Source organism: Rana temporaria, chromosome 5 (assembly GCF_905171775.1).
Source record: "Rana temporaria chromosome 5, aRanTem1.1, whole genome shotgun sequence".
In the NCBI taxonomy this organism is placed as follows: Eukaryota; Metazoa; Chordata; class Amphibia; order Anura; family Ranidae; genus Rana; species Rana temporaria.
Window position 1 is genome coordinate 96,042,786 of NC_053493.1, and position 16,451 is coordinate 96,059,236.

Genomic DNA, 16,451 nt, shown 5'->3' on the forward strand with positions numbered 1-16,451 from the left:
TCAAGGTCATCTGTTGATCTGAGAACTGTAATGGGGACTTTTATGGGAACTATAATCACAGGTAGTGTTACTTACCGCGTCTCCGGTTTCACTGTCTCTCCTACTTTGTGGTGTCTCGTAGCAGTGACACCTATGCCGAAATCAGGAGATAGGGTCTCCTCCAGCCCCTCCCACTTCACATTCCTCACCAGTCAGCTGACCTCTAGTCTCTGCCCCCCAGCCATGCCGTGAACTGAATGGGCAGCTGCGAAGAGGCTGAGTGAGCAGCCATGGGCTCCAGCAACAGCCCAGGATTTGGTGACCCCTGGCAAATCTTCATTCGACCCCCAAGTGGGTCCCGACCCCCCCCAGGTTGAGAACCACTCGGATCTCCAAATTCCTTTTTTTTTTTTTTGCAGCTATGATCTGACTTTGTGGTAGAGGGTGGCTACATATGTTCTCTGGTCCTACTCTATGTGGGAACATCGCTCCTCTAGAAATGGACTATGCAAATTGTAGTATGCATAAAGCAGTTCTCGCATGACCACAACTACCACTGCTGATTCCAAGTAAGGGGGAAAAGGAGAGGTTCAGAAAGTCCCGGAGGATGTTACAAGGTGGCATGAAAAATCAATTACAGGGCCATTATACAGTAGATGTGTATGGATTATTTTTGGAGTGGTTTCATGTCATTTTAGCGCACCCAGGAGGAGCAACTACAATGTACCCATACTAAAACACTGGGAGGGACACACTGCACTTAGCCAGCCCCGTATACAAGGGCCTAAGGATCTTTTAGTGTAACTTTAGGCTAAATGACTACATACACCAATCGGCCATAACATTTTGACCGCACACTATAACCCGTCGAGGCATGAACTCCATTAGACCTCTGGACGTATGCTGTGACGTTTGACAGCAAGGTTTCCGTATTAGATCCTTTAAGTTAGGACGGGCCTCCATGGATTGGACTTGTTGTTTAGCACATCCCACAGATGCCTAATTGTATTGAGATCTAGAAAATTTGGAGGCAACATTGTTGGTAATATGAACATGTGGATATTTGGACATGTTTTTATAGCTATTATCAACTATATTGTATATACTTAAAGCGGTAGTTCACCCTCCTTCACCTCATTATTCCATTACTTTCGGCATCGTAGCGCGAGCTACGGTATGCCGGTCTTAAATTTTTAATCCCCGTACTCACTGTGCTATCGATGATTGAAGAATCCGACTCCCGCGGGGAATGGGCGTGCCTATGGAGAGGGAGGATGATTGACGGCCGGCTCTGGCACGTCACGCTCCCCGAAGACAGCCGTAGTAGGTCTCGGCTATTCACAGCGCCTGCGCACAGGCTATGCGCAGGCGCCGTGAATAGCCAAGCCTATTTCGGCTATTTCCGGAGAAGCGTGACGTGCCAGGGCCGGCCGTCAATCACCTTCTCTCACCATAGGAACGCCCATTCCCCGGATTCTTCAATCATCGATAGCACAGTGAGTACGGGGATTAAAAATTTAGGACCGGCATACCGTAGCTCGCGCTACGATGCCGAAAGTAATGGTCTAATAAAAAAAAACATTTTTTTTTTTTTTAACAGGGTGAACCCCCGCTTTAACAATGAGGCCCTTGAGGAATCTGTTCTCAGTCCCTTTCTCTGTCTCAACAGGGCTCCTAAATTTGTTTTATAAATTATAATAATAAAAAAAAAAATAATAAATATAATTAATATACAAATAAACTACTGACAATGTCCACTGCCCTACTGACACCAACCTCTGCCCTACTGACATTGTGCTCTGCTGACACCGTGCACTTTTCTCCTCTTTGGAGTGGGAAGTGCCAAACTGCATCTTTGCCCCGGGTGAAAGAACCTCTAGCTTTGCCAGTGTGTACTCCTCATTTAATTTTTCTATTTTGACTAGAGTGTACCTTTTTAACGTAAAGTAGAATTCCAGGCGATACATTACTAGTCTTAAAAATGCTCTTTCCCAACACCTGTGTTGTATATACTTATCTATTTTCTGCCTGCTTCGGTTTGGTCACATGATCTCCCCTGTGTCAATCAGCGGTGGCTGCAGGGGGGAGAAGGGAACACCAACAATGGATGGGCTTCATAAATCTATGGGTAACATCAGCGCTCCAGGCTTTACCAGCCATTGTCAAGCTCTCTCGCCTCATCTCCGCTACAGCCGCTACTTCCTGACACAGGAGATCACATGACTGCACTGGACCAGGCAGAATATGGGCAAATATGTACATTTTTCTTACGCAGGTCACCATAGGTGTTGGGAGGGAGCATTTTAAGACTAGGTTTATCTGGGAATTCTAATTGAAAACAACAATGAACACTCATACATATAGATGTATTTAAAGGCTTGCCGGCACTTCAAACATGTTTCCCTTCTCTCTATAGCAAGGCACTGCCCCCCAATTGTGCCGCATCCAAATGGAGACAGCAATTGTGTGAAGTGTTCACTAAGTGATTGATGGGTCTGTCACCGCTCCTCATTCACATACAGAGATCTTCTAGCTTTAGGCAGCCTTTTTAGCCTACAATGGTTGACAAAGAGAAATCAATAGGCACATTTAACTTCATAGTAAATAGGAATATAGCAGCAAATGTTTCAAATTTTGTGCCATCGCAGGAAATATCACATATTATTGTGTAATTGGCAATATACCGTATATTCTTGTATCAGTATTTTTTTAATTGTTACTATTTTTTTGTCCGGTCCTTGTATAGAATCTCAAGTACCCAAAAGTCACAGAATAACAAATGATGCATTGTCTGATCTCTTCTATGAGCATATTGCGATATTAAGCCAAACCAGCACTGCGCCTGGCAACTATTTCCCTTCATCTTTGGGGGGGAAAAAAATGTAGGAAGTGGTATTTCTGCAGCTGATGTATTCATTTCAAAGCTGTGATAGTGATTCTGTATTATTGTGTTCAAAGACCTTGTAAGAAATCTTGTACTTCAGTGAGCTGTGAAATGAAGGCATTTTGACGTAGCTGAGTAAACAAGCACAGCGCTCCGCGGATGTTAGACATTTGATGAATCTAACCCACATTCACTGAGGAGCTTAAAGTAGAACTATAGGCAAGACTTTTAGTTTATTTTTTTCCACTTTGTATATAGTAAGAGAGGCCTTTAACCCATTGGGTGCCTTTTGGTTGATTTACCTTCACTTCCTGTCCCATAGCCAAAACAGGAAATGAGAGAAAATCCCTGCAAATTAAGGAAATCCTTGGGTGCCCCCTCAGGTTACCAGAACTAGGGTCCCCATTGGAAGATTGCCTTAGAACGAAGACCCTGCAGCGTGCCCGGTCACCGCTGAGGGGGCAGACATGTTCCCCCCCCCCCCCCCCGGGTTCGTGGGCTCCAGCGCTGTGAGTGGCCAGAGCCGTGATTTATGTCATGTGCTCGAGAGTTCTCCGTTCCGTTCTGGCAATGAGCTCTGGAGTTTCGGCACGATCCCCAGGATATTTAGAGCGCATGCGCTGCTGACGTGAGTGGCTGCATCCAGGATGAATATCTTCTAAACCGTGCAGGTTTAGGAGATATTCATTTTACTTACAAGTAAGCCTTATTATAGGCTTAACTATAGGTAAAAATTACCAAGCGGGATATACAACCACTTTAAACCAATTTTAACTCTTGCATTCATGTGAATAAATCTAGGATTCTTTCCCAGTTCTGTACCTTTTAACTGCAACTTATAATCTAAGAATAAGAACTGTGTGTTCTGTCCTCCCTTACACAGATAGACATTTAGGCTGCACCAAAAAGAGGTCACAATGCATTTGTGGTGCTGTCTAGGTGCCAGAGATTACATGTGAATCAAAGAAAACCATTGTAATCGCCCATAGCGGTGTTTGTTCTAACCCCTGACGGTGTTACTTTTGCTTATCAGCTTGTAGAGAATAACATGTCATAACGCCATGTGAAATAAAATAAAAAAACACTTAATACTGTATTAATCACATATGGTTATATAAATATATTATTTCCTTTTTGATGGCTTTCATTTAACCCTGTAAAAGTACTTTACTTTTGTAAAACTCAACTCCCATATTTTTTATTTTTTTTGTTTTCTAATCATTTGCCTTGCAAAATAGGTACAAGTTAACAGGCGTGCATTAAAATTATAAATGTACTTTGGAAGTAAAAAATGCATAAATCCTGCAAAATATTCTCATGTGTAACTGTATGGCTTGTTTTCTTTGTAATAAGCAGGCGATTGCATGATGACTTTTATCTTTTGTCTTATTTAGTGATTTTACCTTTTTTCAGATTGAAGGAAACACAACAGAGCCTTCTCTTTTCTTTGAAGAATTTATTCAGCTGCTAGCACAAACGGAAAATGCACTAGAGGTAAATCCCTTCATTTTACTGCAAGAGCGTTTTGTAGATGTGACTTCTGAATTATTGATCAGGGCAGAGGTATATGTAAAGCATTTAGGTTTGTGTCCCAAGTTGGAAGTCACTTCAACTGTCGGCAATGGTACAAAGCTTTGAAAATGTATTTACAAATTAAAAATATTTTTCAATGTGATACGTGTATGTTAAAGGTGTAAAAATATTAACAGACAGTCAAACAATTTTTTTTAATTTTATTAATACCATATGAAATGGAAGTGAACAAAATAATTGGAGGAGAATTAGGAGTTAATTACAGCTGATTAGAGTAAATTAAGGGGTTAAACAGGAACATTTATTAAAAGAAACGCATAAAAAAATGTTTTTTTTACTTGACAGGTTGCTTTTACACTAACTTCATCTGCAGATCGAAGTTCATCCTTTTTGATCCGTAGATAAAGACACCGATATAGAAAGAAACATTGTTTCTTTTTCACTTTCCCAGTGAAATGAACAGCTGCAGATGATACAGAGATGAAACAAATCTCCCTCTATGTACACAGGACGTTTTTACAACGGCTCCTGAATGATTTAACTTGACAGTTAGTAACCTATGTTTAAAACGTCCATTTTGCTGTGTTTATATGCTTTTTTTTAATGGCCAAAAACGAAAAACGCTTATAAATGGAACGCTGCTAAACATGAGGTTACCGCGTTTTGGTGTCTGAAACCTTTGGCCCACTCCACCAGTCCAGCGCATCTGTTACCTCGCTCCAAGTATCAGAGTGGAGTCCTGCTGAGCACATAGCGGACCTCATGCATGCTCATTAACGCTTTCCTTCCTGTACCTAGTGATCAGGCCTTAGATCTCTTTGACACTAGTCTACTCCCAGTAACCGGAGGAGACAACCACAGACCGCCTCGCTACCGTAGGACCTGTCGCCTACCAGTTAATTATTACACCGATCACCTGATTTGGAAGCAAAAACCCTCAAATTAAAGCTGAACGTCTGCAGTTAAAGCACATCTTGTTTGTTTCATTTCAAATCTATTGTGGTGGTGTATAGAGCCAAAAAGATTAGAATTGTATCAATATCCCAATACCCGATACCTGACTGTAAGCTGACTAATGTTTAGGGCTCGCTCTCTCTCTGGTATGGGAGCCTGCTGCTGTGTGAAAAGGCTGAGTACTGACAGAACTCTGAAAAGTTTCAGATGCTGCCTGATTTTTTTGAGGAACTCCTTAAAGAGCACCATGTTAGAAACTAACCTGAGTTTAGTTATTGGCTTGGAGAAGTCATTATTTAGTTTGTTTTTATGCTATAGAGTTGCTGTACAAAGCCCTCTGCATTGCAACTGTGTTTGTTTGCTGCTGAATAAATATACAGTATGTAGTTCTTTGGGTTTAAGACTTTTCACACTCACTACCCTAGAATAAACCTACTTGTTCTGGACTCTTGACAGTGCTATGAATTTTCGCCTGAATTCTGGGTACATAGGATGGCTTCTCCACAACAGCCTAATAGATAATTATGACTTGTGCATCTGACATATTAACACGCTCCATAAACTACAGAAGGTATACCATGTACCTTTTCTAATGTATAAAATATCGGAGTACACAGTTGTGCAATAGCTAAGTATAACGGACATGGCATTTGGGGAGCCATGAAGTGCATTACTTTGATTAAAGCTTCTGTCTAGTATCGGTATTGTCTCAGAGCTGCTTTTATGTATAGCACTTATAAAAGAAACAGATGTTTTGCTGCACTTTTGGGCTTTGTCACAAAAAAGAATTTGCATTGGTATTCAGTAATTTCGTAACAGTTGTTTAACCAACAATTGGAGGGCCTAATTGACCTTCCAAAATATGTTGGCTATTCTATTACAAGGCTCCAATTGTCACCAAATGCAGAATAATTGTTACAGGCCAACGGCTGAAGACAATTAAAAGCCGCTATCTGTACAGTTCATCTATATAAAGTACTGTGGTTTGGAATGAAAATTCCCAAATCTACAGTCCTTCAGTGTTCTAGGATCTGATTTCATAAATACATTATGAGAGACGGGTTAGTTGGGCATTAAAGGAATTAGTGTATATTTTGACTACTTATGGCAGTTTTTAACCTTTTAAAGAGGAAGTAAATTTCCTCTGCTGACACTTGCCTATAGCTAAGTCTATATTAAGGTTTACTGCTAAAAAATATCTCCTAAACGTGCGCTGTTTAGGAGATATTTACATTACATGCAGCCAGTGATATCACTGGCGCATGCGCTCGGAAGGAACGGTCACAAATGCCGTTCCTTCCGAGCCCGTGTCATGAACGCTACTATGCGCATGTGCTGGAGTGACGTCATCACAGCGCCGGAGCCCGCGAACCCAGAAGAAACTCCAACAGCTTGGTTCTAAGGTAAGTATTTTTTTATAATGAGCTAGTATGCGATGCATACTAGCTCATTATGCCTTTTTGTCTTACAGGTTGTTGTTTTTTCAGAGTTTACAACCTCATTAAAGGAATTTTGTATATGCTTTTCCCCTTTTAATGTTTTTGTTCTTACATTTGTTAATGTATTAAATACAGAGAGTTGTAAATTGAACACTAAAATGCAAGGTAATTTAGCCACCCTCTCTCCATGCTTGGTTTTAAACGAGTTGGCCAACTTATAGACTTACATTAAAAGAAGTTTAGGGTTTAAAAAAAAATAATTATCGCCTAGGTCCGATCCGATGCTGCATCTTTGATTGAATGCTCTAGGGCTGGACTTTTACTTTACTTTTCTTACTTTACAGTGTCTGACAGTTTCACTTTAAAGTGGGTGTAAACCTGATTCATGAAATTTGAGCTGGGCACATATAGCTGCAGTATTTTGTTGTCTCTTTTCATAGAGCTAAGTCCCGTAGCTCTCTCCTGAACCGTTCCTCTGTTATCAGCCTGATAACTCCTGACAAATTCTCTGAAGCATCAGATAAAAGCAGCCTGAAATTTCTGTCAGGGGAGGTTGCTATAAATAGATTAGCAGGGAGCTGGCCCTATTACAAAACGCCTCTGAGAGTCTCTGCCTATGATGAGGGGTGTGTGCCTTTCCTCCAATCAGCAATTTTAACTATCTTGGCTGTATGCCCAGACATCACACTCTGTGTTAAACAGGAAGAGAAAAATCTCCTAACACATCTGAACTTTCTAAACAGTATATAAATGTGTAGACAGCAGATATAAATGTAAAATCTATGTAGGGAGATTTGGTTAATCTCTGTGTATCATCTGAGGCTGTTCACTTCACTGGATGTATGGAGGGTTTACATCCACTTTAAGCCTGTTATTTTGTAATATTCTGCATGTTTGTCTGAACGTCAGTACCCTTTGTGCTAATATCAACGATAAATTCTAATTTCTTTGTGCAGGGCACAAGTGAAACTTCTCTTCAGAACACTCAGCCCTCCCCCCGACCAGGAAATTCAGTCAATGAACTATGGCAAGACCTCCTTTCCTTGCCTGATTTAAATGTATGTATATTTAGAGATTTTGGTCCTGAAAATGTTGCAGTTTTATTATTATTTTTTATTATTATTAATGCAATTGACAATAAGAGCCAGTTCACACAGGGGCTTTGGGGGGCGACTCGGCAAGACAACTTGAGAGGCGACTTGCAAAATTACTTCTGTATTGAAGTCCATGCAAGTCGCCCCCAAACTCGTACAAGAACCTTTTTTTAAGTCGGAGCGACTTGCGTCGCTCCTTTTAGAACGGTTCTGTAAATGAATGAGCGGAGCGCGACTTGTCAGGCGGCTGAGTCGCCTGACGAGTCGCCCCTGTGTGAACCCGGCTCTTAGAGTGGCTGCAGCCTTTGGCCAATAAAACAAGATAACAATGTATATTTTGTTGGTACATGTTGCAGTTTAATTACACTTCTCAATGTAATTATCTGAAATGCAGTGCTACATTCAGGCTGGATTCCCATCACTAGAGACAGTAGGAACCCAGCCTTTGGTACCAAATAAAACCCTGTTCTGCTTTGATCACCTCTTTTATAAACTATTTTCTTTTTTTTACTGGCCCTAACCTTCTTCACAATATTGTGACTGTGTGTAGGTAAACTCATAATAGATGACTGATAAGAGAAGTGAAGCCAATAACCCCCACAAAGAAAAGCCACCTCTTTGATTTGGCCACAAACCCAGTGTACATAATGGTAAAACCTGCACATGTTCTAGTTAAAGGCAGTTTATCCAAAGCATTTTAATCTACATTAGGCTTTGGTGATTTGTCCAGGGACTCTTGGCAATATATCTCCAGCTCAGTTCTTGGCTAGGCCACTTCATATTGAAATCTTTGCTGCAATACTATTCTTAAAAATATTAAATAGGTTAAAAAATAGTAAAATTTTTATTTATTTTTATTTTTTAAAGGCTATAATAAGTGAGCTGCTCAGGAAGCTCAAGTGCAGGCCTGTCGTCAATGGAGTTTAGATGAGAAGCTGATTAGTGACCAAATTAACTAGTAGTTAGCAAAAACTTAGAGGAGCTCCAGGCTCCCCCCAAAAAATTAAATGTCTGCAGCTACAAATACTGTAGCCGCCTACTATTAATATAAGGACGTTTACCTTTCAAGTGATCCAGCGATGCCCTCACCCGAGCCAATTCTTCAATCGGCTTAGGGTGCTGGCGCGGGCATCATAAGTAAGGGCTTCACTTCCGGGTTTCTTACTGCACATACATGAGCCATGCTGCGCTTTGAATGGTCCCGTAGTCTTCTAGGACCTATGATGTGTCCCAGAAAGCTGCGGAGAAAGGAGGGAGAACAGTACTGGCTCAGATCGTCACAGCACATCTGACTGAAAGTGGGAGTGGATATCTGTCAAAACCAGGTACACACCCCCCAAATGTGGCAGTGGAGGGGGGGGGGGGGTGCAAACAAGCGGAACTTCCCCTTTTGGGTGAAGTTCTGCATTAAAGTGACCCGTATCTCTTGCTATCACACCGAACACATTAGTGGTACTGTTTTTAACCTTTTAATTACACCCCTTTTTGTTTTGGCTTTCTAGCAATCCCTAGATAGCAGCTTTATTTCCTTTTTTTTTTTTTTTTTTTTTTTTTTTTTTTTTTTTCCCATAGGCTGGAATTTGGGATATTTGGTTGGCCTTAAAGTGGAGGTTCACCCAAAAAGTTAATTTTTAACATTAGATTGAGGCTCATTTTGTCAATGGGAATCGGGTGGTTTTTTTTTTTAAATCGAAGCAGTACTTACCGTTTTAGAGATAGATCTTCTCCACCGCTTCCGGGTATGGGCTGCGGGACTGGGCGTTCCTATTTGATTGACAGGCTTCCGGCGGTCGCATACATCGCGCCATGATTTGCCGAATGTCGGTGCGCAGGCGTCGTATAGAGCCGCACCGACGTTCGGCTACTCGTGACGCGATGTATGCGACCGTCGGAAGCCTGTCAATCAAATAGGAACGCCCAGTCCCGAAGAACATACCCGGAAGCAGCGGAGAAGATCTATCTCTAAAATGGTAAGTACTGCTTCAATTTAAAAAAAAAACACCCGATTCCCCTTGACAAAATGAGCCTCCATCTAATGTTAAAAAAAATTTTTCGGGTGAACTCCCGCTTTAAGACAACATACTGCATTAAAATAGTTTTAATTTGTATGTAAAGGAGAGATGGTATTTGTGTCCAGACAGACTGTAAAAATGAACTTTACCTTCAAAGGTTTGATTTCCCCTTTGGGTTTTCACAGCTGCTTTTTGTAACATACGAGGGAGCAATAAAGCGTTTTATTCTATGCGCATAAGTACTGTTGAATGGGATAGCAAGACAAATGGTATGGTTTAATTTTTATGGTTTTAAATGGTACGACCAAACACTAAACGTTGTGCTTTATAGTATGCAAAAATAATGGGGGCTGAACTGGCTCGTTATCCATTTTTGAGCTTTGAGTTATAAACTTCTAAGAATAGATCTACAAATAAAACAACAGTAACATAAATCCATGATTCTTGTGTTTTTTTTCCCCCAGATTACACTGGAGGATATCCAGTCAATTTCAAATACCAACCATCCAATCGGCTCTACTGCACCCTACAATGTGGATTTTACTGAGGCAATAAGTCAAGATGTAAGTCTGCAGGAAGCCATGTACACATCAAGTCAGAGTGTCCGGTCCATTGAAGATTTGACCCATACACCCGAAAGCTTCATGCAATTAAACTCAAGTACTGTTCCCGGAGGACCCCTGAGTGTAACAGATTTAACATCTTTATTTCCAACTACTGACAACTGCTCTAGAAATTCAACAAATCAAGATCTTCTTTCTGGTCTTGACGAGAATGTATTTGATGAAATCAACTTAATGTCCTTAGCCCTGGAAGAAGGATTTGATCCTCTGGAGGTGTCTCAGTTGTTTGAAGAACCAGATTCAGATTCTGGACTTTCTCTCAATTCAAGCCATAGCCCTGCTTCTGCAAGCATATCTGATTCTTCATCGATAACCTATGGGGAGGATGAAGGAGCTGCTGGCTACAGCAGTGACTCTGAGTCTGTCTCTTATGATGGCCTTGAAGGGGCAGTTGGAGGAACTTGGACAGATATCAACAAACTTTGCCAGATGGATTATCAAGATGATGCAAGTTACTATGATGAAGTGTCGTTAAATAATGTCCGCCATAACCATTCATACAATCAGCTGCCTGACCAGTTAGAGTCCAGTCCTGAACATCATTACAGCTGGACAGCAAAATCGGGTAAATCGGGAAGCCCCTGTGTAATGGAGAAAAGCCTCAGCCGTGATGAACGTCGAGCTAAGTCCCTAAAAATTCCTTTCACAGTAGATGAAATTGTTGGCATGCCCGTAGAGATGTTTAACAACATGTTATCCAAGCATTTCTTGACTGAGTCACAGATATCCGTTATAAGAGATATTCGGCGTAGGGGGAAAAACAAGGTCGCTGCTCAGAACTGTAGAAAACGTAAGCTGGATGTAATTTTGAACTTGGAGGACGATGTAAATGAGTTGAAGGCACAGAAAGAAAAGCTTTTGAAAGAACGATCTCAATGCAGCAAGTCCATGGGCCACTTGAAACAGAAACTCAATGACCTCTACCGCAATGTGTTTAGCAGACTACGAGACGATCAGGGCAGACCGGTCAATCCAAGTCAATATTCACTGCATTGTAATAGTGATGGCAGCATCATTGTGGTTCCAAGGAGACTGTTCAAATCTGAGCAAAAAAAAGATTCACAGAAAGACAAGAAACAAAAATAAAAACCCTGAACTCGTTAATGCAGTAGTTATAAGGAGAGACAAACTATCCCAAAACATAGTGGCAGCAGTGATATAATACTGTAACATGCCAGACGTTGCGCACTGGACTATGTGTGATAATGATAAAGTAGCTGTTAACATATTTTTTTCCACAAGATGGCTATGCACTCCTAAAAAAATATAAAAAATATGAGGAAGCTGCTTTTATCTGGCACTAAACTTGTTCAGACCGTGTGACATACTACAAATTGATATCATCATGGCTGTACAATATTATCCTGCTTCATACATGGAAATTTGGTGTAAAATATGACCTAGGTTGTACAAGAAGCATTCTTATATCAATATAATGTATTTGGGTTTTTCTTTTGCCTTTATTTTTTAGAATTTTGATTTTTCTTTTTAAACAAATACTGAGATATGAGAAATCAAAGACCTTGACACCCCAAAAAAAGACAAAATTGTCTAATTACAAAGTGACCTTAGATTTAGTCTGTCGCACTGGAGCACATTGCTAAATGTTGTTATATTCTTGCTTTTTTTTTTCATTTAAGATAAGTGGTGTTTGTTTTTTTAATTTATACAATAGATCTATAAATTATGAGTGCTACTTTTTTTTTTTGGTTCTTGTTCATCCTTGTGTTTTATTTTTTTTCTACAAAAAAAAGTCCTGGTGGCTGATCCTGGTATATTTGTCATAAACAGTATTTAAGACTATCATTATAATAGCAAGCTGGAGTTGCTTATTTTGTATTGTTTTATATGTAATTTCTCCAGTATAAATGTTGGCTGGCTATTCTTTTTCTTTGTTTACAATGGAAATACTTGCTAAAGAAATTTTACTTTACGATCAACTTATTTTGCATTTATACTACAGGGAAATATGTTTTTTTTTTTTTTTATCTAAAAATCCTGTTTCGTTATTTTGAACTTGTATGGCTGAGATTTTTATTCGGTATAAAGTGATTGCACCACCTTGTATTTTGTTTTCAGCCCTAGTGTGTGGCCTTTCATTCTGAGAGAGGTGGATGAATGTCACAGCAGCTGTTTCAAGGAATTCTCCATTTTAATTTAAAGGGCCCATGATGGAGAGAGACCACTTAACGTCCCCATCTCCAGAACATCCTGATCTGGGGCCTCTTATGTTTTACATGGTGCCATAACTTTACCCTGGTATTATTTGTCTTTTATCCTCACATAATGGATTGTAGGAATTGTGTTAGATCATCACTAGTGGTGAATTTAACATTTCAAATCTGCCCTTTGCAACAGTGGGATGAGAACTGCCCTCTAGCAATTTTTTATTTTTTTTATACCGAGTAGCATGTTGGATCCTTCTCTTCAGTGTAGAAAAGTCAAAATTATAAATTCAGTTGAAATTTAAAATATGGAAAACAACTGGTAATGTCTGCCTGTTCCATCCACACAGGCCAGACAAACATATGGAGCCTTGCCATTACAGCACCGATGTCGCCAGTTCCTGAAGAACTTTGATGGCTACAATGTATAGTCCACATTTGTGGTTTAACAAAAAAATAAAGCAGACATCACAAAATTGCTAGTCTGTCTTATTGGACTTTCTCTAAAAATAGTGAAACATTCACATCATATAAACACTACATGGGTAACCATTTTACCTGTCTGCAATGCACCAGTTTCCATAGTGACTGAGGCACCTATAGTTATGATTTTGTTGCTCATCACCAGATGATTGGAAATGTATTATTTTTACACTGACCTTGTTATTTATCTGTTGAAAAAAAAACATTTTAGAATAAAAATTATTTGTGTGTCTACAGAGATAAGTACCGTATATACTCGAGTATAGGCCGAGGCACCTACTTTTACCACAAAAAATGGGAAAATGTATTGACTCGAGTATAAGCCTAGGGTGAGAATGCAGCAGCTACTGTAAGTGGAAAAGAGGGTCAACAATGCCCATTTGCAGCCTCGCTGTGTCCCATCTGCATGCCTCGGCCTCCCTCGCTGTGTCCCATCTGCATGCCTCGGCCTCCCTCGCTGTGTCCCATCTGCATGCCTCGGCCTCCCTCGCTGTGTCCCATCTGCATGCCTCGGCCTCCCTCGCTGTGTCCCATCTGCATGCCTCGGCCTCCCTCGCTGTGTCCCATCTGCATGCCTCGGCCTCCCTCGCTGTGTCCCATCTGCATGCCTCAGCCTCCCTGATCTACTCGGCGACCATGCAGAGTACCAAAGCTCGTCCTCGTCCGTGACAGAACACTGACTCAGTTTCCAGCAGTGAGTCAGTGTTCAGCCTATCGCGGACGAGGAGGAGGCGGGGCTTTGGTACACTGCACGGCTGCCGAGTAGACTGAATATATCGCAGCCCTGGAGATAAGAAGGCTGCAGATGGGGACAGCGCAGCGATGGCTCGCGTATAAGCCAAGGTGGGTATTTTCAGCACAAAAAAAATGTGCTGAAAATCTCGGCTTATACTCGAGTATATACAGTAACTGTTCTTTCTTCACCCACCAAATACCCAATTCCCTCTTCCTCTGCAATATTGAGCTTTGTGTTGCAGCTTTAGAAATGCACTACATTTGAATGCTTAGCAAAGTTGCATAAACTGAGCGGAATTTCTAAAAACTGGAGCTGTTGTGCATGGCAACCAATCGGCTTATTTTATTTCCACAGCTTAGAGTGATATTAAACACACACTGTGTAGTAATCTTACATTGTCCCTTCTATTTCTGTATGTGGATGATGGCACTGTAATTATTTTAATAAAAAACAAATCTAAGTACCATTTTCCTAATTGATACACAGCTGTCACGTGACCCAGCTAGTCCCCTCTAGTCTTCTGCTGGTCACATGTTCAATAAAAACAGCCTTTGGAATAAAGAGTAAAAATGTAATATCAAACGGTTTTAACTTGTCATACTAATTTTATATTTGGATCAAATCTTTATTTTTGTCAATAACATGGTGTGGGTAGATTTTGCCAGTCACAAGCTGTGTCTTTTCCCTCCAGCCTGTGTCTTAGAATTAAGAGGGAGGTGAAACCCCCATTAATCTACATGTAATATCCTGCCCCGTTGTATTTAGCTGGTAAGTGGAGGAAATGCTCAGCATAGAAACTCTCTGAAAACTAAGCATGTGTTGAGTTGCCACCACAGCTGCAAATCCCTAGCTGAATTAGGGACATGAACGTGGCGATAGAGAGCAGCAGGATCAACCAGGTTTTGTGCAGAATACAGAAAACCAATCACATAGTGACAGCGTATGAACAGCATGGAATTCAGCCTTTAGTGATAGATTTTTTTTTTAATGATGTGGGTTTAATCATACTTTAAAGAGGAGTTCTGGATTAAATTGTGCCTGGAACTGGGGGCATCAAGTGGAGAAAAGGAGTTACTGCAAGGGAAAGCACAGAAGAGGAGGTGAGCATTGCAGATAATTCTGGGGGGGGGGGGGGGTTTGGGTTTGTTTTCAACTCCTGATGGGACACAGTTTTTCTCCCTGAAGTTGGGCTTTGACAGGCTTACGTTCTCCAAGTCTATTTGAAAGGGGGGAAAAAAATTGGATTTTTTGTACTCACCGTAAAATCCTTTTCCTTTTTGGCCATGGACTGACACACATTTCCTTATATTCTCTCCTGCTTGATGGAACATAACCCTACAGTCAAGAATATAAGGAAGCTGTGTCTGTCCATGGACAAAAGAGAAAATAGGATTTTTGTACTGACTGTAAAATCCTTTTCCTTTTTTGTCCATGGACCGACACAGCTTCCTTATATTCTTGACTGTAGGGTTATATTCCCTCTATCAGGAGAGAATATAAGGAAGCCGTGTCCATCCATGGACTTCAGAAAAAAGGATTTTACAGTGAGTACAAAAATCCTATTTTCTCTTTTGTCCATGGACAGACACGGTTTCCTTATATTCTCTCCTGCTTGACGGAACATAACCCTACAGTCAAGAATATAAGGAAGCCGTGTCTGTCCATGGACAAAAGAGAAAATAGGATTTTTGTACTCACTGTAAAATCCTTTTTTCTGAAGTCCATGGATGGACATGGCTTCCTTTATATTCTCTCCTGATAGAGGGAATATAACCCTACAGTCAAGAATATAAGGAAGCTGTGTCCGTCCATGGACAAAAGAGAAAACAAGTTCTGGTTGTAGTTGCACTTTAAATTTGACCATACAAAGAAATCAAAGGTATTCAGTTAAGCAGAATTTACCAATAGCGATATTGCTGGCAAATCTTTTCAAACCAATTCAAATTTGACCATAGTTGGGCAGCTTAGTATCTTTTAGTGTGTTGATTTGCGGTTTCATTTCTGTAGTGCAGGGGTCTCCAAATTTTAGGGGGACTGGATCAAGAATAAACATGGATGCAGGGTTGGTTGTCGGCAGGAGGATATATTGATAGTTTTAAAAGCCTCTTGGATGAGCATCTTAGCAAACACGATATACAGGAATATGGGAAATGACAACACCAACACTGGTTGAATTGGATGAACTGTTGTCTTTATTCAACCTTACATATTTTTAGAAAAGTAGTAGTGGGAGGAATAGTGCCCCATTATTGGTGGGAGGAATAGTACACCATCATTGGTATTGGCAAAAAGAAATGGTGCCCCATAGTTAGGCTTCAGTGGGAGGAATGGTGCCTCATATTATTGGTCCCTAAGGGCAAGATAAAGGCTAGCAAAAGCCTGCATCTGGCCCTCGAGCCAGTATGAAGACCCCCCTGGTCTAGTGTGTGACTGTATTTGGGCCTTATGAAACTCAAACTGCTGTGTTGATGGTACATTATCTTAAAGTGGTTGTAAATTCTTACATATACCCACTGGAGGTTATTTACCAAAACCAGAGAGTGCAAAAT

The 16,451-nt window shown here is 40.7% G+C and overlaps 1 protein-coding gene across 1 annotated transcript in view; it reads left to right on the top strand.

The window, feature by feature from the left end:
* NFE2L3 (nuclear factor, erythroid 2 like 3) overlaps nt 1-13,161 on the top strand; it is a 62,261-nt gene extending 49,100 nt beyond the window's left edge. The window contains exons 3-5 of the mRNA XM_040352888.1: nt 4,277-4,357; nt 7,746-7,847; nt 10,360-13,161. Coding sequence (XP_040208822.1) covers nt 4,277-4,357; nt 7,746-7,847; nt 10,360-11,604 — 1,428 coding nt within the window. The 3' untranslated portion in view covers nt 11,605-13,161. The remainder of the gene's footprint in view (nt 1-4,276; nt 4,358-7,745; nt 7,848-10,359) is intronic.
* The last annotated feature ends 3,290 nt before the right edge of the window (nt 13,162-16,451 follow it).